This window comes from Gymnoscopelus braueri, assembly GCF_963280865.1.
Source record: "Gymnoscopelus braueri genome assembly, chromosome: 12".
NCBI classification, from domain to species: domain Eukaryota; kingdom Metazoa; phylum Chordata; class Actinopteri; order Myctophiformes; family Myctophidae; genus Gymnoscopelus; species Gymnoscopelus braueri.
The window spans coordinates 19500614-19524754 of NC_137614.1; the positions used below are offsets into that span (position 1 = coordinate 19500614).

General features: G+C 40.2%; 1 protein-coding gene across 2 annotated transcripts; it reads right to left on the bottom strand.

Annotated features, from left to right (window-relative positions):
• Positions 1 to 3200: 3200 nt before the first annotated feature.
• sgk2a (serum/glucocorticoid regulated kinase 2a) lies at positions 3201 to 22020 on the bottom strand. 2 transcript variants are annotated; one of them, XR_013934113.1, is made up of 14 exons: positions 21797 to 22020; positions 17166 to 17233; positions 16240 to 16304; positions 15886 to 15943; positions 14667 to 14750; positions 11189 to 11320; positions 9488 to 9600; positions 9279 to 9315; positions 9056 to 9142; positions 7078 to 7173; positions 6732 to 6887; positions 6092 to 6181; positions 5122 to 5675; positions 3201 to 4607 (listed from the first exon to the last, which is right to left on the bottom strand). XR_013934113.1 is itself a non-coding variant. In XM_080443512.1 (13 exons), the coding sequence occupies exons 2-13, from the start codon at positions 17178 to 17180 to the stop codon at positions 5520 to 5522; spliced, it is 1089 nt and encodes a 362-aa protein (XP_080299638.1). In that variant the 5' UTR covers positions 17181 to 17233; positions 21797 to 22020; the 3' UTR covers positions 3201 to 5519. The 2 variants fall into 2 exon arrangements, 1 of the variants encoding a protein (XP_080299638.1); XM_080443512.1 differs by having other exon boundaries at positions 3201 to 5675.
• Positions 22021 to 24141: the final 2121 nt, after the last annotated feature.

Sequence of the window (24141 nt, forward strand, 5' to 3'; positions counted from 1 at the left end):
TGGGAGGGATTATACAAACACATTTTTATTACCTACAGAGGAGCAATCCACTGTAATACAAAATCATTGCCACCTGAATGCAGTGCATAATTGCAATGTTATTATTATGATTATTACTTGATTTGAACTAATTTGTAAGGCATGTATCTACTGTAAATGTAAAATTTTCTTTATGTGTTTCTTGAGCCACATCCACCAGCCAGTTAGTGCATAATCCTAACCACTAGATACATTTAGATTGGGTCACTCAGGGTTAATGGCTAGGGCATGGGTCAGGGGTTAAGGTTAGGGGGGAGTAACCATTGTCTGTCTGTCTGTCTGTCTGTCTGTCTGTCTGTCTGTCTGTCTGTCTGTCTGTCCGTCCTGGCACTGCATGCATGTGAGACCATGTGTGAGACCCTCCACCTCTGTTAGAACGCAGGTCAAATGTGCTTTTTTTCTTTTTCTTTTTTCCTATAAGTGCCCAGAGGTCTCAGGTGCCCATGGTACCGATTAGCGACTACCCTCTGTTTTCTGCCCTCTCCTGGTCAACAATAAGATCTCTGGATCACTCTGTAGCAGTTGGGACTCGGGAGCCACACAATTGAGCTAATGTTACAGAATGATGACTGAGGCAGGAGTTATTTCTTTCTCATGGTGCTCATAGCCCTGTAGATTTAGTCACTGTAGAAATCTCACTTTTTATACATAATAAACATAAATAGGTGTCATTTTACCTCACTTGCTGCACCTACTTGGTAGTTCTCATGTATTGTCTCTGCACATCTGACTGTAGCTGGAATAATCAGGCTAGCACAGTTCTATTCCACCATTAGCCTTTTGGGGCAGTTCCTACTCACTACAGTATTCACCACATTCATTTATAGCAAGTGGCTTCGTCCAGACATCCAAGCAGGCCAACAAGCAGTCCCAGCCGAACCCTGCATACCCCACCTGGAACAGGTACTGACCTACAGGAATAATTCTGATGGAGGTCAACTGTTACAAATGAATTGACCCATCGAGAGAGAGAGAGCTAGAGAGAGAGAGAGAGAGAGATAAATAAAAGGGGGAACAAAGGAAGACAAACAATACCAACTGAGATTTGGTGAAATTATTCATTCAGTCATCTATTAATTTGACCGTGAATACACAATTATTATTATCAAAAGTTTTTTGGGGGGTTAAGTGATTATACTGTATTGACCCATCTTCTCTCTCTTATAGTATCTGAGCTGACCTCAACCTTCCATCATTGTGTCAATATACAGAGCGTTTCCCAAACAGCTATTGATTTGATACTGAGGACAGGCGTGAGAATGTTCCTGGTCTGCATTGTAATGTTGTTTATGTAATGTTGAACATGAAATTGTAAAATTAAGATGTAAAAAACAAGTACACTATTAAAATGTAAATTGCATTTAAACTCACATACTGAACACCAAGGGATGGTGAAATACTGCATTTGCATATTTACATCATACATATACATGTATGATATATATATATATACACACACACACACTCACTCACTCACTCACTCACTCACTCACTCACACGCACGCACGCACGCACGCACGCACACACACACACACACACACACACACACACACACACACACACACACACACACACACACACACACACACACACACACACACACACACACACACACACACACACACACACACACACACACACACACACACACACACACACACAAGGTTAACATAGCTTTCCTCTATGTTTTGTACATAGCTGGACGTGGCATTTAAGTATCATATTCCTAGTTTACATAAAAGCACAAGGCTTGACACTGAAGTATTTACTGTTTGTTATTAGGTACAGTAATTCCATTACTGTAGCATTTTCTTTTTACACTGTTGTTGGATGAGTACAGCCCAGTTTGTTGACACATTAAACATGGTTTCGAAATCAGGTCCTTATGACTCAGGAGCATAATGGTCTAGTGGTGATTTGTTGATAGTGCATTAAGTTCAGCAGTTCACAGTCACACTAATAGGTTAATTACAACACTTGTGTGAAAAAAAACATTGTTTCTATTTCACACATAATTAACCTTTCATCAAAAAGAACATGTAAATGTTTTGAGAACTGTTTGATTTATTGACAAGTTTCCTATGTACACACAACCTTAAATCTTTGCTTCAGTGGATGTCAGTGACCTGTGCCACTGTGCTGGCAGCGTGACTGTGTTTTTAATGTCACCCTCTCTCCCTTTACTGTAGGATTTCATCACACTCTAGACTGAGGACATTATTTTTTGTCGTGGAAATGTAATGGACCTGCACCATCTGTTTTATGGTGTTGCATTTGTATTTACTTTAAAGTACATACTTTCTTCTGCCTTCTTACAATGTTATTGTCCATATTCACATAATCTACCATATCAGCATTTCATAACTGTTATTTAAAAAAAGGCTACATAAATGTAATTCTTATTGTTGTGGATAATGCTGTTCTTTTGAAAATAACACTACCCGTGCTGAGTTTACAGTACGCAAGCCAAGCCATGGGGTGAATTACAGCAAGGCAGGCATGCTTACAGGGCTATTATAGTGGTTGAACCTGAAGGATTATGCTTAATAGGCTTTACAATGGTGGGATTATATTTCACCAAAAGTCATATCCATAAATACTACTACACGATGCACAATCCACTTCTGTGGAGAGGCAGAAGAAGGCATAGATAACTTTCAGTCATAGAAAGTGTTATTTTATTGTTGTTTTTTATTGTTGCATCATTATTTTGTAAAGTCAATCTAGATGTGATTTTACTAATAGTCCTAGGGTTATTATGGTGCATTTATTTTCCTTTGCAGTAGTTTAGATGTTGTGACATACACTTTTGAAATGACCACACTTTAACATGGTGTGGTAGCTCCTATTGTAATAGAGCCCCATCCTTTTTTCCACTGATAAGAGAAACTGACATAATGTAACCTAATGATTATAGCATATTTCCTAAGACAAGAATAATGCATATACTGTAGACCTAACACTTCTTGACGGTTTTAACATAACAACCTAAACATGAATTGGGACTTGTTTAAGTAAGACAGACAATTGAGTTTCACATGCCCATTATACATGTTGTATTTCATACTCTGTATGTAGCTACAATGATCAGCTCCTAAACATACTGCTCTTGTAATCATAATAATTTCCCCAAAACTACATTACAGTAAGGAAAAGTATCAAACACAGAAAGGCACTTTATTGTATACATGGATATTGTTACATCACTACATCATCTCAACCTTAAGTATTTACAGAACATACACGTTTCCTTTACAACTTTAGACGTTTGCTTTAGAATATTACAGTTCAATAAACAAAATTAACATTAGCCTATTGACTAATATCTATAGGCTAAAGAAATGTCAAGCTAAAGAGAGAACATTACTAGATTACTGATTATGGACTCTGACTGGAATGTGGATTTGGGTAAATTCTACTCCCAATAACCCCCAAAAATGAACAAAGAAAAAGATAACTGTACTGTATGTAGGATGAGTGATGGCTGATAATTTTTTAGCATTCACACCTGGTCTGAGTCAAACTAATTACACTCTGGCCAGGATGTGTCTACACACCATATTGTTACATCTGCTTTTCTCTCTACCATCTTATTTCTGTGTGATATTACTGTGAGATTGCATATATCTAATGCATGGCAAGCAACACCATGAAAATAAAGTGATTGAAATGGAAAAATCCTGCAGTCATCTGCTCCCCCCCTACTGTACTAAAGACAAGGACCACACGAAAAATCTGCCCAACAAAGAAAACAGCTTAAAATAAGTGTTACTACTATGCATGCACCTCGTGGTACTTTAGCACCTCAAAGGCATTAAAAACAAAACAGCAGACTTATCAAAACAAACAGGTTATTACTAGGCCTTACACCCAGAACTCACCTAACCCCTGCTCATTATGCTAGGCTGGGATGTCTCAGGGTAGAGGACAGAGTAAAGCAACTTGCAATGGGCCTGGTCTTCAAGATACGCAAGAAAACAGGGATACTTCAATAGCGTAAAAGACACACAGAGGCACAACACCAGAAGGAGCTCCACTGATCTCACTGAACCCAGTTTCGGCACAGAAATTGGGTCAATTTCGTTCTACTGCTATGTCACCATGGAATGTGGAATGCCCTACCAACAGTCATAAAAGGTGTGACTCTTTACCCTCCTTCAAAACCGCTCTAAAAGAGCCTGTAAAAAGCTTATCACCGTTTTAACCAAAAAATATCACTTACCCCCTACGTTTAAAGCTTTAATCTAAAACTTATTTTAAATAATAAATTGTTATATTACCCAATCAATCTGTTTGGCAGAGTATGTTAATACACTGTAACTAGTACATCTGCATTGGTTGGTTTGCGGTGCTCTACCTACTATGAAAAACCTGGGGAAACTCCGGTGCTGGGTAGGACACTTACTTGGGTTCCCACTTGGATGAGCCATAGATATTTTGAGATCTTGGCTCAAATCATAGGTGTTAGAGTTGCACAGGAGGAGGACATAATAAAACCTATGAGTTGCAGGCACAGTTAAAGTTATTAGCGTTTAGATTTCACAAGGTTTCATAAGGCTAAGCCTAATCTCTCAAGAACAGATTCTGCACTGCGTTGGAATCTGTCGGGGAGGTTCGTCATAACAAGTGCGCATGGGCGTGCCTTCAGATCAGGAAGCGGGCCGCGCTTTACCCAATCAAATGTAGTGGGCGGGATTCACGTGTCCGTCCATCCTTCCCCCCTCGAAACAAACCGAAACTAATTTAACAATAACGTCCGCGGAGCAGACAAAACCACGGAAAGATATTCACATTTTAACTTACTCTTTCATCATAGAAACAAGTGGGCTTATAACCAAAACGATCGATGTTCTCTGGGAGCAGTGGTGTTAGTGTTCCGTGTAGAAATATTGTTAGTGGGAATGAAAACATAGTCGCACCAACCGGAAGTGACGCGCTGAAGGCATACAAAACACCGGTTTCCTTTGCGCTCTGGCTCTACGTTTTCTTCCGCCCAGAGCCAACAGACATAGAACAAACAGCAGAGGGCGCTGTTTTTCATTTTCAGTTGGCGATGGGTTCCCAGATTGGGCTAAGCCTAACCCAGCCAGGAAGGGAGACAATATTCAATCTAATTATGCTTGGCTTGACTACTCATGCTATTGACCATATTCACTCACCGCAGTCACCGGCCATGTTGCTCTTAAATTATACCAGTGTGAATAATACTGGTCTTTGGCTTTGTAGGGCAGATATTTAAGCAGTGTTTCTTTCATTCTGGGTCGGGATTCAAAATGGGTCAAGCACCTGCTTATGGTGTGTTACCTGTGGACCCAGCGTGTCAAAGCTGAATCCTAGAATTAAACCCCTTAATTTGAACCCAAGTCAAGATTCTGCATTTTTCCCAGGTGAAAAGATTTAAAAACCCTGTGCCTTAAAAACCCTGTGCTCCACTTAGTTTTGTTTTCTTATATATACAGTGTTGACAGTAACTTCCTGCTTCACAGGAAGCTGTCCTCGGTGGAGACATAGGAGAAACCGTTGAAAGCATTGTTAGAGCTGGTGCTGGCATTGAACTCGGGGGTACGGCACACAGAGTTTGGAACCATCTCTCTGGTGAACTCTGGATCGATGTGCTGAGTGTCTGCTGGACCTTTCTGGAAGACAGGAGAGAGAGAGACAGAAAGAGAGATTGAGATTCGGGGGGGGTATTTTTTTCTGGATATTTATGAAATAATTATGAATAAAAATGAGGACTTGTTGGAAATCAACAGTATTGAAAGAAAGACACAGACCAGTGTGTGTGCAGTAGATAGAACATAGAGTTCACGCATGCAGGGGTATTTACACAAGCAGATTAGGTTAGGTTAAAAGAGTGTTATATTCAAGAGGTTTATAAAAGGAGCAATCAGTCATTCAGGTAGACAGACAGGCAGGTATGTTGATAGATAAAGACAGAGTCAAGTTGGGAATACACATACACAGAAAAGACAGTATGAGGGATTCATTTAGGAGCAGTGATACAAACTGGTAGACAGTGGACACACTGAGACACCAGAAAAATCCAACTTACCACATTCGGATTGTAAGGAGGAGTGACTCTTTTGTGATAAAGATCGTCCCAATTGATTGGAGAGAAAAAGACGTGGTTCTTTATTTCTAACTGAAAACAAAAGAGCAAAACATTATCATATCTTATACCACATCCACATCACATCCAGTTTCTATCTTGTCTAGTTCCAGCCTGCAATACTATGACTATAATAAAAAAATCAGTCAAAATATAACAAATAGACATTGTGAGTGCAGTTATGATATTGTCACTGTTGGGCAGAAACTTTGCATCTTCATATGTCATCTTTTTGTTTTTTTCTTAAATGAATGCCCTATTTTAGGCGCATGAGAGTGCTGCGCAAAAATAACCAAATCTATAAGCTCACAACGCCAGATCTTGTGGATCCTTTTTGGGGGAGGAGGATTTTCGAAAATCTTTGCCTAAAATAGAGACGCAAGATTGAAAGTGGTTAAGTCTTGTATGTGGGTTTTAAATATTTAACCAATGAAAAGCAATAAAAAGAGCTTGTGACTAAATAATAACTACATTGGATCCATTGAAACACAGGCTATTTTTTCCATTTCCTGGAAAGAAAAAGGGTTTGGACATAAAAGCTTTCCGTGCGACAGCAATAATATGCCATATATGAGACACTCACAAAGTCAGCGATGGCACCGAGGCGTCTGTGCTGGTCCTTCTGAAGGAGGCCCACGAGAAGAGAACACACAGCATCAGACTTCCCAGGAGGAATCGGCAGAGGCTTGTGGAGGATGCCATCATACATTTCACCAACATCACGGCTGTAGAATGGAGGCTGGAGAAGGGAGGAGAAACCATATTATTTAACACCCTGAGGAAGGTGCAATGCATTACAACTTACTGGGCGTACTTATTCCCCATATACAGAAGATCTATATTACATGTAAACGTTACAGATATAAGAGAGTCGCAACAATATAGCCTACATATTGAATCTTATTTAATTTCTGTAAGATATAACATACCAGACTGCATATCATTTCATAGAGCACAGCTCCCAGACACCACCAGTCTACTGTCCTGTCATACGGTTCCTTACGCAGGACCTCTGGAGCCAGGTACTATGGAGAAAGACAGAGAGAGAGAGAGAGAGAGAGAGAGAGAGAGAGAGAGAGAGAGAGAGAGAGAGAGAGAGAGAGAGAGAGAGAGAGAGAGAGAGAGAGAGAGAGAGAGAGAGAGAGAGAGAGAGAGAGAGAGAGAGAGAGAGAGAGAGAGAGAGAGAGAGAGAAGAGAGAGAGAGAGAGAGAGCCGAGAGAGAGAGAGGAGAGAGAGAGAGAGGGCAAACTTAATTACTGTTAAGTTTGCAGTATTTCAGTACACACAGTTTCTCATAATGGAGACAGGTGCTACGAGTATCCTTAAATAGAATGAATATAAAAATCAAACTAGCAAAGTGCGCTCTGTGGAGCGCAAGTCTCCAACAGGCCGGGCTACCTACCCAGGGCCCGCACATTTTGGAAGTCAGTCATAGCCAATCGGAATGGAATATGAAAAGTCTGACACATCTAATACATCCTGATCACATGACTTCAACATTTTCTTTAAATTTGTAGGAGTAGTAGCAAAAAGTGTGTTTATATATGGAGATCCATATGTCTCAATATGACTGGCCTCCAATTACTATGATAATGGGTACTGCTCTAAGTACTCTGACAATGGGTACAATAGGTATTATTAATAGTAAAACACTTTATTTGTATAAAACCCTAACCCTAACCTACAAAACATGCAGCTCAAAGTGCTTTACTTTAAAGCGATAATGAAAAAGAAGAAAAAACTAAATAGAAAAACTGGAAACAAATGCCATGCCTCCCAGGTGTTATTCAGGGAAACTTCCTCCCTTGTTACCTTTTTTCATTCTTGTCTTACTTATGCTTAATTTATACTCTGTCATACGACAAAGGGTATGGTCAGACATGCGCATATTGTATATCTGTGTCCTGTTCACTTCCATTCTATGCGAGCAAAGGGGGGGAACTTCCACACACAATTGTGTGCCTCATGTGGAGTAAAATGTTGGTGAACTTTGATGTGAATTTCACCTCGGCAGTCGTTGGCCTCTCCCCCGCATGTGTGACCGACTAACCGTACCCTCAATCAGACTTCAATCTCCAGGTGACCCTAGTGACCTACCACCTGACTGGCAATTAAATACATCATGAAATGGCTTTATTGCTTACCTTTTTGTTTTGTTAAGTTTAGCTCAGAAACAGGGGTGTGTTTTTGTGTAACGAATCACAGTGTCAGCCAACTGCCCCATACCCTCCGGGCTATGGGATCTCTGGACTCTACACACTGTACTGATCCGAGCGTACAGCGCAGCTGATAAGAGGCAGGCAGAGAACGAGAGGGACAGGGGAGCAATTTCGCGCCACTTTTATGTAGTGCATTGCTTATTTCTCACCTCCAATGTTTTCAGATACATATTTTAATGTACTGTTTGAGTTTTAAAACGAGTAATGCACCGTCTGGCCGTCATCTTGAGTTGGATAAAGAACGTAGCAGCCCAAGAGTGTCTCCCTAATTAAAATCAGGTGCGGGTGGAGGAACGTGAGCTATGGGAATCAAACAGGTGAATGAAATTCAAGATTCATTTATATTCATAAGAGTCTATGTATGTCATCACGCAGTACGTTTGCGTTTACAGGAAGGAAAATTAGACTTTTAGGGACTTTATAAAAAAACACAAAAATGAATTTTGTTTTTGGCATCTAATTATGTCCTCATTATTACCACGGGTATGCGGTGTGAAAGTATGAAAATCATTTTTTTTATTTCACCACGTCTTTCTTAAGAAGCAGAGTCACCACTAAATATACCTTAATGTTTCCAAACTCAGGTTGGTGTTTCTATGTGATGCACAGCTCTTATGTATGAGATGTTTGGTGAAGCCAAAGAAATTATTATATTATGTTTGTGTTATGTACAGTGTCATTTCCTCACCTCTGGGGTCCCACAGAAAGTTGAGGTTGTGGTCTCTGGTTCCACACCTTCTTTGCACAGTCCAAAGTCTGTCAAAACAACATGGCCCTGCAAAATATATAAATACAAGTGCTTTCACATATGCAGACATACACAACAGTATGCTCATGTTCCATATAAACAGATTTGTCCAAATTTGTTTTTAGCAAAATATTTTATCTCCCCTCAGCTATGGCAAACTTACTTGTGAGTCTAAGAGAATATTCTCTGGTTTCAGATCTCTGCAATAGACAAAATAACAGAATTATCAAGCCAGAAAAGTATCATTTTGTTTTACAATAACAATTGTGAAATCTTTGTTTCTTCTATTTGGTTGTATATTGCTCCAAATGTCGCATGCCAGCCCAGCATAGCATGTACTTTATGAGACGTGTGTCTGTGTGCATGTTTGACCTGTAAACGATGTTAAGCGAATGGAGGTAGCCGATGGCGCTGGCTACCTCAGCAGCGTAGAACCTCGCTCTGGGCTCTGAGAAACACCTCTCTCTTTGGAGGTGGAAGAACAACTGGAAGATATAAGGAGTGAGAGAGAGAAAGAGAGTAGATAGGAAGGAGGGAAAAAGAAGCCAGTGATGGAGAGACAGGGCAAAGTGACAGCATGATGATGACCAAAGAGACATTGAGAAGGAAAGAAGAGCAAGAGGAAATTAAAATAGTTATAGCACAAGGATGACATAGGTTTTAAGGCCAACCACAGATTTAAAATCGATGTCTTGCATTGGATTTTGGATAAATTAAGAAAAACTAAGGTTTGCATATATGATGTTCACACATTATGTTCAACAAGATCATCTCCACAAATCAACACACTTTTTATGATTTTTGAACCACACAGGCAATTACTAAAGTTTAAAGATGCACTACTTCAGAATTCATGGTTGAAGTATTAGTGGGTGTAGAAAATGTTAAAATCTGGCAAGAGAACCCATTGCGGACTCATTACACACTCATTACACATACTCCAAAGCTTCCTGTTACATACGGTTGAATGTAAGAGCCACATTAGGAAGAATAGTTTTTTTTTAAAGTATAAAATTAAACAATTCAAAGCCTTGGGTATGGTGGTGGGGTTAGAAGATTGTCATTAGCACACAGTAGTACAAGGGCCTCTCTGTTGGAAACAAGCCACTAGTGGGGCAATATTGGTAACAAGCCATTGCAGCTTGGCTGATTTGACATAAAGGATTACTTATTAGGAACATTGTTTCAGTCCAGCATGCTGTGTCCTACCATAGCCGAACCACAGGAAAGCACATTGCATGTGAATACATAACAGAAACCAACTGAGAGAGCCAAATCAGGACTCTGAGCCATAGTTCACTTCAAACTAGACCAGGATGAAACTACATTTGAATATGGTTTATGCAAATAATTTAAAGTACACTGCATGTCACAGTACACTGGCACACACTTCGAGAGACACACTGACAAGACATCTAAAATGAAGGCCTCTCCTGTACTATCAATTATCAGGTCTGATAAATGTATTGGGGAAGTTACATAATCGAAGACAACTAAAAGAATCAATACATTTTAACAAAAATAACTATCTGATCTGGCTTCTCCTAATCAACCGTACTGCTAAGCATTTGTTTTAATTTAGTTGAGGAATGAAATGGGGTGAGTGAATGTGTTTTGGGATTAAGATCATTTATTGCTTAGAGATTATCTCAGACGTGTTAGTTTTGGAAGGACACACTGTTCCACTCAGCAACAACTTAATTACCTCGATAGTAGGCTAATATAAAAGTTAATAATTTAGATAGATCATAAGATTAATAAGTCCCCCCAAGGCCAACGTTCTACCCTTCAATGGACCCTTCAATATTACATGGTTTTCTATTCAATTCTGTTCTATTATGTCAATCCAACTCTGTGTGTGTGTGTGTGTGTGTGTGTGTGTGTGTGTGTGTGTGTGTGTGTGTGTGTGTGTGTGTGTGTGTGTGTGTGTGTGTGTGTGTGTGTGTGTGTGTGTGTGTGTGTGTGTGTATGTGCACTCGCGCGCTTGTTCAGTGTTTGCTCAGATCTATTGAACTCTACTGCTATATTATCTTCCTGTGTCAGATTCAGGCAAAGATGATGTGTGTGCAGTACCTCTCCCCCGTTAACGTAGTCGAGGACAAAGTAAAGCTTCTCTGGGGTCTGGAATGAGTAATGGAGTCCCACCAGGAACGGGTGCTTCAGACTCTTCAAAAGCACGTTCCTCTCTGCCATTATGTTCTTTTGCTACAGGGGGAGAGAAGGAGTAGGTGATCAGCACAAAGTAATATTGAGAGTGCTAATTTAAATCTGAACGTGTAGGGTAATTCAACTAACCACTTTAAGACCTATTCAAAAATAGAAGATTTACATGCTCACAACACAGCAGAGCTTGTAGGCCTGCTATTCTTGAAAATGTAAAAAATATATATTTTTTTAACATTCCTGAAATTGTTCTCCTATAATCTTCAGAAAGATAGTAAGTCCTTCAGAAAGATAGTTAAAAAAAAGAAAGAAAGAAAGATAGTAAGTCCTGTACTAGCAAAGGTGGGCGGGGGGGGGGGGTGGCTGGGGTGTCATACAGTAGTTAATGAGATGAGCATAATTCTTTTTTCTGGAATCAAACCGATTAGATACACAAGTGAATTCTCCTAGACGGGTCATCCACTGCAGGAGCTTGTCCTCAATTCCTCTATTTTCACTTTGAATGCCAAAGTAGAGAGGCAGCGGTAGTATGGCTTGGCCAGGCACCAAATCCCAAAGTCCACCGTTATCATAGAGTATACTCTTTGACCTTTAGAGAACTAATCACAGATGATGTAGAACCCGAAGAAAGAAAGGCAGGAAAAGAGTGAGCGGGAGGGTGTTACAGGGAGAAAGAGTTGTGTAAGAGAAGGAGACAAGGAGGGAGGAGGAGAGCTACCGTATGATGAAGGTGCTGCAACAGGAGTCACAGCAGAGTAAGAACAGTGGAAAGACAAGACAAGGAGAACATTGAAGAGAACTAGACGCGTCGCAATTCAGGGCAATTGCAAAGTGTGGTTGCGCCGACGCGAGTCGCGGGTCGCTGCCGCCGGGACTCGGGGAATACGCTGGGAGGAATACCGTCGGAGGCCGCGTGACGTGCCATTCGAATCGGGTGTCGATCGGATTCTGCCTTCGTGATACATGCCGTTTTGATTTTAGGAAATAGGCCCCTCCCACAAATGTAACGGGCCAATCATATTGTCACGTCACTCCTGATATCACTTTTATTTCATTTTGAGAGGATTGATCCCCCCAAAAATCATATTTTTGCATCAAACGGTTACGTTTTGTGCATTTGTGGCGCCCCCTATGGGTCAAAGTGGAAATACTTTTGGGGATTCGTTGAGTAAACCACCCTCGACATGTGACTCAAATTTGGGATTGACTGGACGTTTCGTTAGTGATTTGTGGCCTTTTTTGTAAAACGGGCCCCTTCCGCTAACTTTGGAAGCCATTTACGGACGAACGGTATGGACTATCAAAATTCTGTTTCATCCAGATTATCGCATGGGTCCAGAGATAATGTGTACCGATTTTTGTGAAATTTGGAGAAAATATGTGGGAGGAGGAGCTAAAAGTGTGTTTTGAAGAAAATTCAAAATGGCGGAAAATCTATCCTGACGCAAATGGGCGTGGCCTATATGGGGAGTTGCGTCATGACCCAAGGAATCTAGGGGAAAAAAGATTTTTATTCTAGGACCTACGGTTCAAAAGTTATAGGCCAAAAACGTAAAGTGGGCTGTTATAGCGCCACCATGAGGCCGACTGGTGTAATGTGTTTTTTAAATAATTTCGGACTAAATCATGAACCTCCCCACCAAATCTGGTAAATCTAGCTCTTACGGTTTCAGAGAAAAAAATACTTGAATTTGAGTTTTTTCACTTTTTCATTAAAGTGGATGGGGAAATTTAATGCACTAATAAATCAATATAAATTAAACTATTTAACCAATCTCTTAGCAAAATACAAGTGCACGATTCCCGGTGAAGCCGGTCATTTTGACATATGGCACTAAATTGGGAAAAATAAACTGTGGGAGGAGATGCAGCCCGAAATAAAGTTTATCTAGAGAGAATAAAGTTTCTGTAAAACAATAGTCTGGTTGCCCATTCTGGGCAACCACACTAATAAGGATCATAAGGGAGCTGAGGAGGAGGAGGGAGATTTGGGGGAATCACAAGGGTAGGGAGTACGATTGAGAGGACAGTGGGATGAAGAAGAAGGGAGCAGACAAAGCATTATTAAACCAGAGGATATATGTAGTACGGTGAAAGAAAAGGAACCAAATCTGTTTCTCCCTGTGTCATCACATGATTACCAGCATCAGCTTAGGACGAGCAGACAAAGAACAATAACAAAAAGTAAAAGTAAAAGAACAGAGAGTGATGATAGTCAAACAACACTTCAACTTGAGTCGACCCATGATCCAACACCACCTCTCTCTCTCTCTCTACACTGTTGGCATACTGCCTCTCAAACAGGAGAAAGCACTTCCAATTAGTTGCCTGATTTGACAGCAGATTAGAGGTTTTGGTTACAAGTGTTTGTGGTTCAGTCAGATACTCCACAATGGAAGGTGTTAAATGTATATTTTATGGAGATAAATTGCTGGTTTCTACATACAGTAGGCCTACATATGAATGTTGTAGCTTATTTTCATGGAGTTGTAAAGGCCAGTTTGAGTACAAAGGACAGAACAAGCTGTAGATTAGATAAGATTTAGATCATAACCATATCTGTCACTTTCTCTACAGACAGCACTATTGCTTTACTGCAGCATTGACACACAGGAATATTGAACACAGATCAAATGAGTTATTCATTTCAGTGTATTGTACTACTTAACTAGTCTTTGTGCAAATCCACAGATTTACTGTCATTCATCTCTTACTTCGCCTAGAAGACTTGTCATATCCGTGCCATTTTTAATATCCACATAACTATTCTATAACATTTGAATTATTCAGCAACTTGAGTCTATGCACATCCAATGATGACCACATCCTGTTGCTGTAGTATTAACGTTGTGCTCATTCATTCATTTATTCATTCCCATTCCCATTATTCAAGGAACCTAACCTTTCAAGACAAACACGTCTTGTGGACCTGAAAAGAACTTTGTATTTTGCACCTATGAGTGTTTTTTTAATGCACTCTATCATGTTACTGACCCTAACCCTAACAGTTCACACAGAGTCAGTAACTTGATAGATTGCATAAAAAAGGTTCCCTATAGGGTTATGGTTATAATTAGGTGGGATTTATAATTGAAAGCCCTGTCTACAAGCATGATGAGTAAACTTTGCTTAAAAAAGAAATGCTGATTGGAGGCAAAGAGAAGAGAAGAGAAGAGAAGAGAAGAGAAGAGAAGAGAAGAGAAGAGAAGAGAAGAGAAGAGAAGAGAAGAGAAGAGAAGAGAAGAGAAGAGAAGAGAAGAGAAGAGAAGAGAAGAGAAGAGAAGAGAAGAGAAGAGAAGAGAATGTTGAACTTATACCTAAATTGATTTGAATTTAAATTAATTTAATTTTAAGGGGCTGTATTTGAAAATGGAGCAGCATAACCCACCTCTTTTTTCTTCAGGATGACTTTCTTCTGCAGGACTTTCACGGCATAGAATGTTTTGTCTGCTTTATGTTTGGCAAGCAGTACCTGCATGGAAGCATGTTTGTTAGCAGTTTGTTTACTACACACTCAGAACCACCACTTTGCCACACCATTATCTAGATGTTACATCAAATCCCTGTGTGAACACATACACACGCACGCACACAGACACGCACGCACGCACGCACGCACGCACGCACGCACGCACGCACGCATACGCACATACACACACACACACACACACACACACACACACACACACACACACACACACACACAGCTATGCGATCTGTGGAAAAGGATGATACTGAGAAATCGGAGAGGTTTGTTGATAGAAATAAATAAAAAACTCAGGCATCTCTTGATGATAAATGACACTTCTTATTTAGAGATACAAATCTGCATAGTGGACCAAGTGATGTTATGGGAAGTTTAACATGAGTTGTCAGGATTGTCTTGGTGGCAGCCCGCCGTCATTTCATTTCCTAATATTTTGCCATTGCGTCCACTGACGTCAAGGTAACCCAAGCAGATCTGAGTAGACTCTAAAGTTAATGATTTATGAAGTAGCGTGGCTCACTTGGACCAGACAGTCGTCAGCAGATGCTCTCTCCCTCTGACCCTGTCTACAGTGTCTACACTGTGCACCCTGTCCAGTGTTAAGCCTGATTTATACTTTGTCGTATGATGGTGTCATTCACCAGAAATAGGTGATCTACAAGCTTGCAGATTGGCTATTTTCAGCAAGTGACACCGTCGTAAAACAGAGTATAAATTAAGCATTAGCAACAGCTCCGCTATCGCTTTCCCTTTCTCGGCACATCCGTCCATTTGTGTTTCTATTTCTGACATAATCTACCTGCCACATCTGCACACACATAACTATCTCTTTTCTCTGTCTCTCTTTCCATTTGTCTATCTCGCTCTGCAATTCTGTCAGGATCTCTGTGACCCTGTAGACAACGTGAGTAACGCAGACTGCTCTTTCTCAGTCTGTCTGTGCCTGTCGTTCTCTCTGTCTGTCTCTCTCTCTCTCTGACCTGTCTACCCCTTCACTTCAGGAGCAGCTCATTATCCCTTCTTCTTTCTCTCACATTTTGTCTTGTTCTCGTTCGAAATGTTCCTACATGCATGTACTGTATTTCTAGCTGTTATTTGTATTGTGTGTCTCTCTCCTTACCTTCCCAAATGTCCCTTTTCCAATGACAGCCAAGAAGTCAAAGTCAGTGGGCCTGGCACTGAAAAGAGAGATATGCGTTACACATACATACGTATGTATGTACGTACGTACGTATGTATTTTGTTATTACAAATGATGAGCTGAAATGATTGTTGAAAATAAATGAAATCCGCACACCATGCTCCTCAGACCTCATCAAGGTCCTCAAATGCATTGTTATCCCCAATATTCCCTCCCCATGGAACCATTCCCCTTCAAGTGTGAACAAATCAACCTCTGGTTACGATTGGATACTAAAGTGATACGAGATACAGTATGTACAGTATTTGTTAAATAAACAGCAGAGTTACTGACTGTGGATTGGCTGAAGGTCCCAGGTTGACCTCATCACCAGAGGTAGAGGATGACGAACGCTGAAGCTGAGGATAAACATACAACTATCAACCATAGGTGAAACAAGGACGCATTCATTCATTAAAGGACGACTTCACCCGTTTTCAACGTATATTCATATAATTGGTCCTCACTAATAAAATGGTATGATGACACAGACCAAGTAGAAAAAAATGGTACCATCTTATAATGAGCACTAGTGAGGACCAATTATATGAAGATAAGTTAAAATGGATGAAGTCGTCCTTTAACTGAAACTGACATTAATAACATCATTAACATAGGGACATTATAACAATGACATATAAACAATATAAATTATTTTTAAAATTATTTATTCTGTATACTTTTAACTGTTCACAGTGTCCTCAGTGCTAATGTAAGAGGTATCAGAGTTAAATTATGACAGAATATTTTACTTTGTATAACTGCGTATACACTATTCTATGACTTTTATACTATGCATGCTTGTGATTATCTCCCATTTAGCATCCCCAGTTGAATTGAACAATGCCATTACTGTAGGAAAAATATACAAATACTCAGCATTAATTTACCCTTTTGTAACAGACAGTGACAAATGTCACAAAATGGACACGTTGGGTCCATTTGCTTACATATTATTTTATGCACGCTCAGAGTTAGTTGAACACTCAGGATTTTTATTGTGTATAAGTAGGCCTCATATCATGGCACATAGACCAGGAATTACAGCCTGGAATCACGCTCTTATCCAGAACGACTTACAGGTGCGAGATCTGAGTAAGCAGGATAAGCATGAACCTTAGTCAACAAACAAAAATATAAATGCACCATTTACCAAAATACAAAAACAATCTTAAGAGATGATAGTTAAAGATACTGTAGTTGTGCAGCCTGCCACTCACATTACTGTGTGCCATGGTTATGGTCCATACCGTGCCCACTACGAACACTACATCAGTGTCTCACAGATCTGTCAGAGAAGAGAAGAGAAAATCATCCACAATTTATCAACACAACAAAATGATTTTCTTCCCTCTGTGAGAACTAGTTAGAAAGAAAATGTAACACTACAACTGTTACTGTCTTTCTATCTGTGTGTGTGTGTGTGTGTGTGTGTGTGTGTGTGTGTGTGTGTGTGTGTGTGTGTGTGTGTGTGTGTGTGTGTGTGTGTGTGTGTGTGTGTGTGTGTGTGTGTGTGTGTGTGTGTGTGTGTGTGTGTGTGTGTGTGTGTTATTCAAAATATGCTGCTGGCCCCCCTATGTCAACATGATCTAGAGTAACTGGTACTTCTGGTTTGGAACACTTAACGGGAACATTAAAGGTGCAGTGAAGGACATTGTGTGTGTGTGTGTGTGTGTGTGTGTGTGTGTGTGTGTGTGTGTGTGTGTGTGTGTGTGTGTGTGTGTGTGTGTGTGTGTGTGTGTGTGTGTGTGTGTGTGAGAGTGACGTGTGTGTGTGTGTGTGTGTGTGTGTGTGTGTGTGTGTGTGTGTGTGTGTGTGTGTGTGTGTGTGTGTGTGTGTGCGTGTGTGTGTGTGTGTGTGTGTGTGTGTGTGTGTGTGTGTGTGTGTGTGTGTGCGTGCGTGCGTGCGCACGTGTGCACGTGACGTGTGTGTGTGTGTGTGTGTGTGTGTGTGTGTGTGTGTTTTGGGTTGAGGGTCCTGTATCAGTGGACAGGTTTACATTGTAAATATTCTTTTGCCATTCTGCATCCGTCAACATGTGTGGGAAGTCACAAAACACACACAAGCGCACACACACACACACACACACACACACACACACACACACACACACACACACACACACACACACACACACACACACACACACACACACACACACACACACACACACACACACACACACACACACAAGAGAAGATCCGGTAACACTTTACTTAAAGGTTGGGTCTATAATGCATTATCATCACATTTATAATGCATTAGAATGCGCTTATAAGGCATTATAAGGCGCTCGGGTGGCTCAGTGGTAAAAGTCCCTGCCCACCACCACGGAAGTTGTGGGTTCGAATCCACAGTGGTGCATCCGGCTTTGTCGGGCATCTGTGCGAACAAAATTGGCCCGTGTTGGCAGGTGAGTCAACAGCAATGACAATACAGAAATGTATGAGGGGAGGAATTAATTGTCATAACGACTAAATTGGGGAGAAAAAGGGGGTAAAAAATAACTGGCTACTCTAAATTAGAAAAAATAACACAATAATGATAATAATAATTTACAAAAAAATAACACTCGTTATAAATGTTTATAATCATGTATGACAACTTATAACAACGTTTATTACCTATTATAAGTGCTGTGCACATTATAACTACCTTAACTTAGTTAGTTATAAAGTGTGTTATAAGATGTTATGCATAATTATAAACCTTTATAACGAGTGTTATGAAGCATTATAAGTGCATTATATGCATTATGATGCATTGTAAATGGGATTATAATGCATTATAGACCCGACCTTTAAATAAAGTGTTACCTGGTAGTTATAATGTGCTGTGCCAGTTTTAATGCATTATGTTTATAATGCATTATGACCAGCACTTATAAATTATATAATTATAAGTTATAATACTTCATAAACATTATAATAAGTTGTTATGCATAATTATAAACATTTATAACAAGCGTTATAATGCCTTAAAAGTGCATTATAATGCATTATAAATGTGGTTATAACGCATTATAGACCCAACCTTAATATAAAGTCTTACCGAAGATCCTTTCATTTTAATTCAATCAAATTATATTCTATTCTATTATTATATTAATAGTGTTTTCATCTACAAGGAGCCATTAGTTGTTGGGTATACATCATAAACGGGTATGGACTAGTACATCATAAACAACATGTACCCCTCATGTGTGGCAACACATGAGGGGTACAGCACTAGAGAGTGACACATGACATGAGGGTTACAGCACTAGAGAGTGACACTTGACATGAGGGTTACAGCACTAGAGAAGTGACACATGATATGAGGGTTACAGCACTAGAGAGTGACACATGAGGGTTACAGCACTAGATAGTGACACATGACATGAGGTTTACAGCACTAGAGAGTGACACATGAGGGTTACAGCACTAGAGAGTGACACATGACATGAGGTTTACAGCACTAGAGAGTGACACATGAGGTTTACAGCACTAGAGAGTGACACATGAGGGTTACAGCACTAGAGAGTGACACTTGACATGAGGGTTACAGCACTAGAGAGTGACACATGAGGGTTACAGCACTAGAGAGTGACACATGACATGAGGTTTACAGCACTAGAGAGTGACACATGAGGTTTACAGCACTAGAGAGTGACACTTGACATGAGGGTTACAGCACTAGAGAGTGACACATGAGGGTTACAGCACTAGAGAGTGACACATGACATGAGGGTTACAGCACTAGAGAGTGACACATGAGGGTTACAGCACTAGAGAGTGACACATGACATGAGGGTTACAGCACTAGAGAGTGACACATGAGGGTTACAGCACTAGAGAGTGACACATGACATGAGGGTTACAGCACTAGAGAGTGACACATGAGGGTTACAACACTAGAGAGTGACACATGACACGAGGGGTACAGCACTAGAGAGTGACACATGACATGAGGGTTACAGCACTAGAGAGTGACACATGAGGGTTACAGCAGAAGAGAGTGACACATGAGGGTTACAGCAGAAGAGAGTGACACATGACATGAGGGGTAGCACTAGAGAGTGACACATGACATGAGGGTTACAGCACTAGAGAGTGACACATGAGGGTTACAGCAGAAGAGTGACACATGAGGGTTACAGCAGAAGAGAGTGACACATGAGGGTTACAGCTGAAGAGAGTGACACATGAGGGTTACAGCAGAAGAGAGTGACACATGACATGAGGGGTAGCACTAGAGAGTGACACATGACATGAGGGTTACAGCACTAGAGAGTGACACATGAGGGTTCCAGCAGAAGAGAGTGACACAATCGGGTTACAGCAGAAGAGACTAGGGTTATAGCAGCCTATTATGACATACAAATCAATTGCGTCCATTTGACAACCAATAGGCTTAATATTCCTGTCCAAAATTATGAACATACCAAACCATGGAATAATTCCCCTTCAAACTAAGATAGATAGATAGATAGATAGATAGATAGATAGATAGATAGATAAATAGATAAATAGATACATAGATAGATAGATAGATAGATAGATAGATAGATAGATAGATAGATAGATAGATAGATAGATAAGTAGGTAGGTAGGTAGGTAGGTAGGTAGGTAGGTAGGTAGGTACTACCTACCTACCTACCTACTTACCTACCTACCTACTAGGTAGGTAGGTAGGTAGGTAGGTAGGTAGGTAGGTAGGTAGGTAGAATAGATAGACAAACAGACAGACAGACAGACAGACAGACAGACAGACAGACAGACAGACAGACAGACAGACAGACAGACAGACAGACAGACAGACAGACAGACAGACAGACAGACAGACAGACAGACAGACAGACAGATAGATAGATAGATAGATAGATAGATAGATAGATAGATAGATAGATAGATAGATAGATAGATATAACTTTATTGATTGATTCCACAAAGTGAATTAATTTGCCATATAGTACTGCAGTTAGAAACACAGGACAGATACAGATGAAAGAGAAAAAAGTAAAATAAAAATAAAAGGATAAAAAAGGAGTTCACAGGTTTTACTCCAATGACAAGCCCTTTTCATTCTACCAGCTATGATCTCTGTCATATGTGTTTTCATAAGTAGGCTACTGATACACCCCCCACAATTCATGGTGTGCAACATCACTGCTTAGATTATACAAGGAAATATCTCCTTGACTTAATGAGTCTGGTTCACAGACAGACAGACAGACAGACAGATAGACACGCACGCACGCGCGCGCACACACACACACACACACACACACACACACACACGCACGCACGCACGCACGCACGCACAGTATCTATAGGCCGATATATATGGGTACAGTATGTACAGGTGTAGGCCTACCTGTACAGTACCTGTACCTGTACCATAGGTCCACAGGCACTCTGATTCATAACTAAATGATGTTGTTGTCACACAATGGATAATAACAATTATCAATTAAAATGTGTCTCAGCATCAGAATTTTGAGTCATAGACTCATGGTCATTGCCCGACTAAATTGGATTGACATTTAATAGCACTCAGCAGCCCTGCATCAGTCTCTTTTGAGGATATTTTCACACCTTTTCACATCAAAATTAAACAAAGAACTGTCATTGGCAACTAGTGACAACTATGCCGATGAATCTAGCGAAATGTTGTATTAAACAGCTGTTCTGTCAGAGTGACGATTTACCAACAAAAAAAAAAAACAGTCAAACTGCTACCTCGTCTCCAGTGACTAAACACGCATGCACTGTATCAGCACTTTTCCTCCTACCAATTTAAAAATACATTTTCTTTGGGTATTAAGCAGATCTTCTATTTCGCTCAACAAAACCAATAAAAGTCATCTCACCTGTCGCAAGTTCGAATGGGTTCGAATAAACCGAACCCCTTTCAGTTCAAAGCAGCTCAGAGTTCATTCAATTCAGTATGAATGAGATGAGAATACATTCAATTGACTCTCCTGTATCGTAGTGAGTGGACGTCGCTGATTTGTGGTCAGTTACTATGAATGACACCACCAATCACTCTAGTTAGAAAAGTGTGAAGAGAAGGCTGACTCTGGCCGCTTGGACTCTATTGGTAGGAGGGTCTCCTACGTCAGGGGCGGTGAATCATTGATGACACATGTAACACCACAAGGGGCGGTGACGCAGCTTAATTAATACAAACATTTGCCAATCCTAATACTTCCGCTTGCCTTCACAATAAAAGTAGTGGTACATTTAATTTAAAATAAGAATCTATAACAATCTTATTTGATTTGAGCCTGAAAATCCACTTGTCAGGAGACCAAAGGGGGAGGTAAATTATCACTTCTCTCTTAGGCAACTCCGCACCAAACAGACTCGTCCAGACTATTGCAGACTACTCCAGACTGCAACAGACTGGTATTCGGTTGGCAAAAGTTGCCATTTAAGGAAAGGTGCTCCCACCCCCCCTCCCTTTCCCTAATCTGTAAATATAGTGTTCTATTTGTGATGATAAAGATTGTTGGTGTTATTTTTATGTTATGTTGATGAATTGAATACATAGGACCTCAATGGAAACAAGTCCATTAGGACTTTTTTTGTGTAAATCCTTTTAGACTTAGTGTATGAATGTACTCGTGCCGTTTGCATTTCTGTCTAATAAAGTACTCAATCAATCAATCAAACCTGAAGTGTTGCCTCTGTTTTTGGCAGCTTCTCATGGGGATGAACAGGCAGAACACACTAAGCTGCTGCCTCCTGTTATTTCTCGTGTAAAACATTTACTAGCTCCCATACCAACCAACCAAGAGGACACTTTAGTTTTCGATGGGCTTGGCTGGGTCTGTAGGTTATCAGTGGAGTGTGTTGCTACAGCGTGTGAAGTGGAATAACAAGATAAGCAGTCAATGGAGAAGGGCGTGCAGAAGTTGTCACCACCACAGTTAACTGTTGACGACAATATAGGCGATAGGGGGATGTGATATAAGCAGAGTAAACCAACGTGGTTTATAGTCAATATTACAATATATACATCATGGGGTGATGCACGTGCATGAACACGCCACACGCCCACGTACAGCACACACACACACACACACTCTCACTCTCTCACACACACACACACACACACACACACACACACACACACACACACACACACACACACACACACACACACACACACACACACACACACACACACACACACACACACACACACACACACACACACACAAAAGAGGCCCTGAATCAGACAAAACATCTTTGGACATTTATTAATATGGATGAATGAAGTTTTTTATGACCAAAAAATATTCAGACACATTCTTACAACACAAATCCCACCAGAGAGACACAAAAAAAGTGATAATCAAGATTCCAAGAGCCCTTAAAACATTCCATTAAAAACAGCTTTCATCTTTTATCAAACATGTACAATATTTCTGAACTTTGTAAACTTTCTGAAACTTTAAATATAGTTTTGAAACAGTATTTCTCTGACTATGTCATGTTTAACCAATGTTTATAGTGCTAAGATGTGGCCATTTGCACTCTTTAGTGACCATCTATGGGAAACTTTAGCGTGTAAAATCCACCTGGTTCTCACAATTGTGCTGAAACATGAATGCAACATGTTCTTTTCTCCTATTATGAATAACGAATTACAAAATAGTAATAATTTAAGAACATTTGCATTTAGAGACATATAAACTCAAAAGATTGTGTCACTTTAATGCTATTCTCTCACTTAGACTTAAACACAGGATAAGCCTTACCATTTCAGCTCCTCCATCTCTGCACTTGTAGTTTAATTACACAGTAACAAAATATAATATCTGGAAAACTATGGGTTGTTGACCAAATTTCCAACAAATAATTCTGCACTGAACAAAAGAGGCTGGGTATTGGCTTTCTCTCCACTTCAGTGGTTTTCAACCAGTGGATAAAAAATAAATAAAAAATAATTCTGAACCAGTGTTCATATTATTTTTCGAGGTGTAGCCAGTTCCAACAATCTCACCAGTCAAAGGTGACTGTTAGGCCTGTTGGTATCAACAGAGCCAGCTGTATCAACGAATCAGATACATTGTATTGTGTTGCTGGGTAACAATTTACAGTACTTTGATAAGAAAAATAGGAGCTGTAACATAGTAACATGTGTTAAACAGAACCTCTTTTTCAACTTTTCTTATTGCACAAACTGTGAAGCTGTACTGAGCTCCAC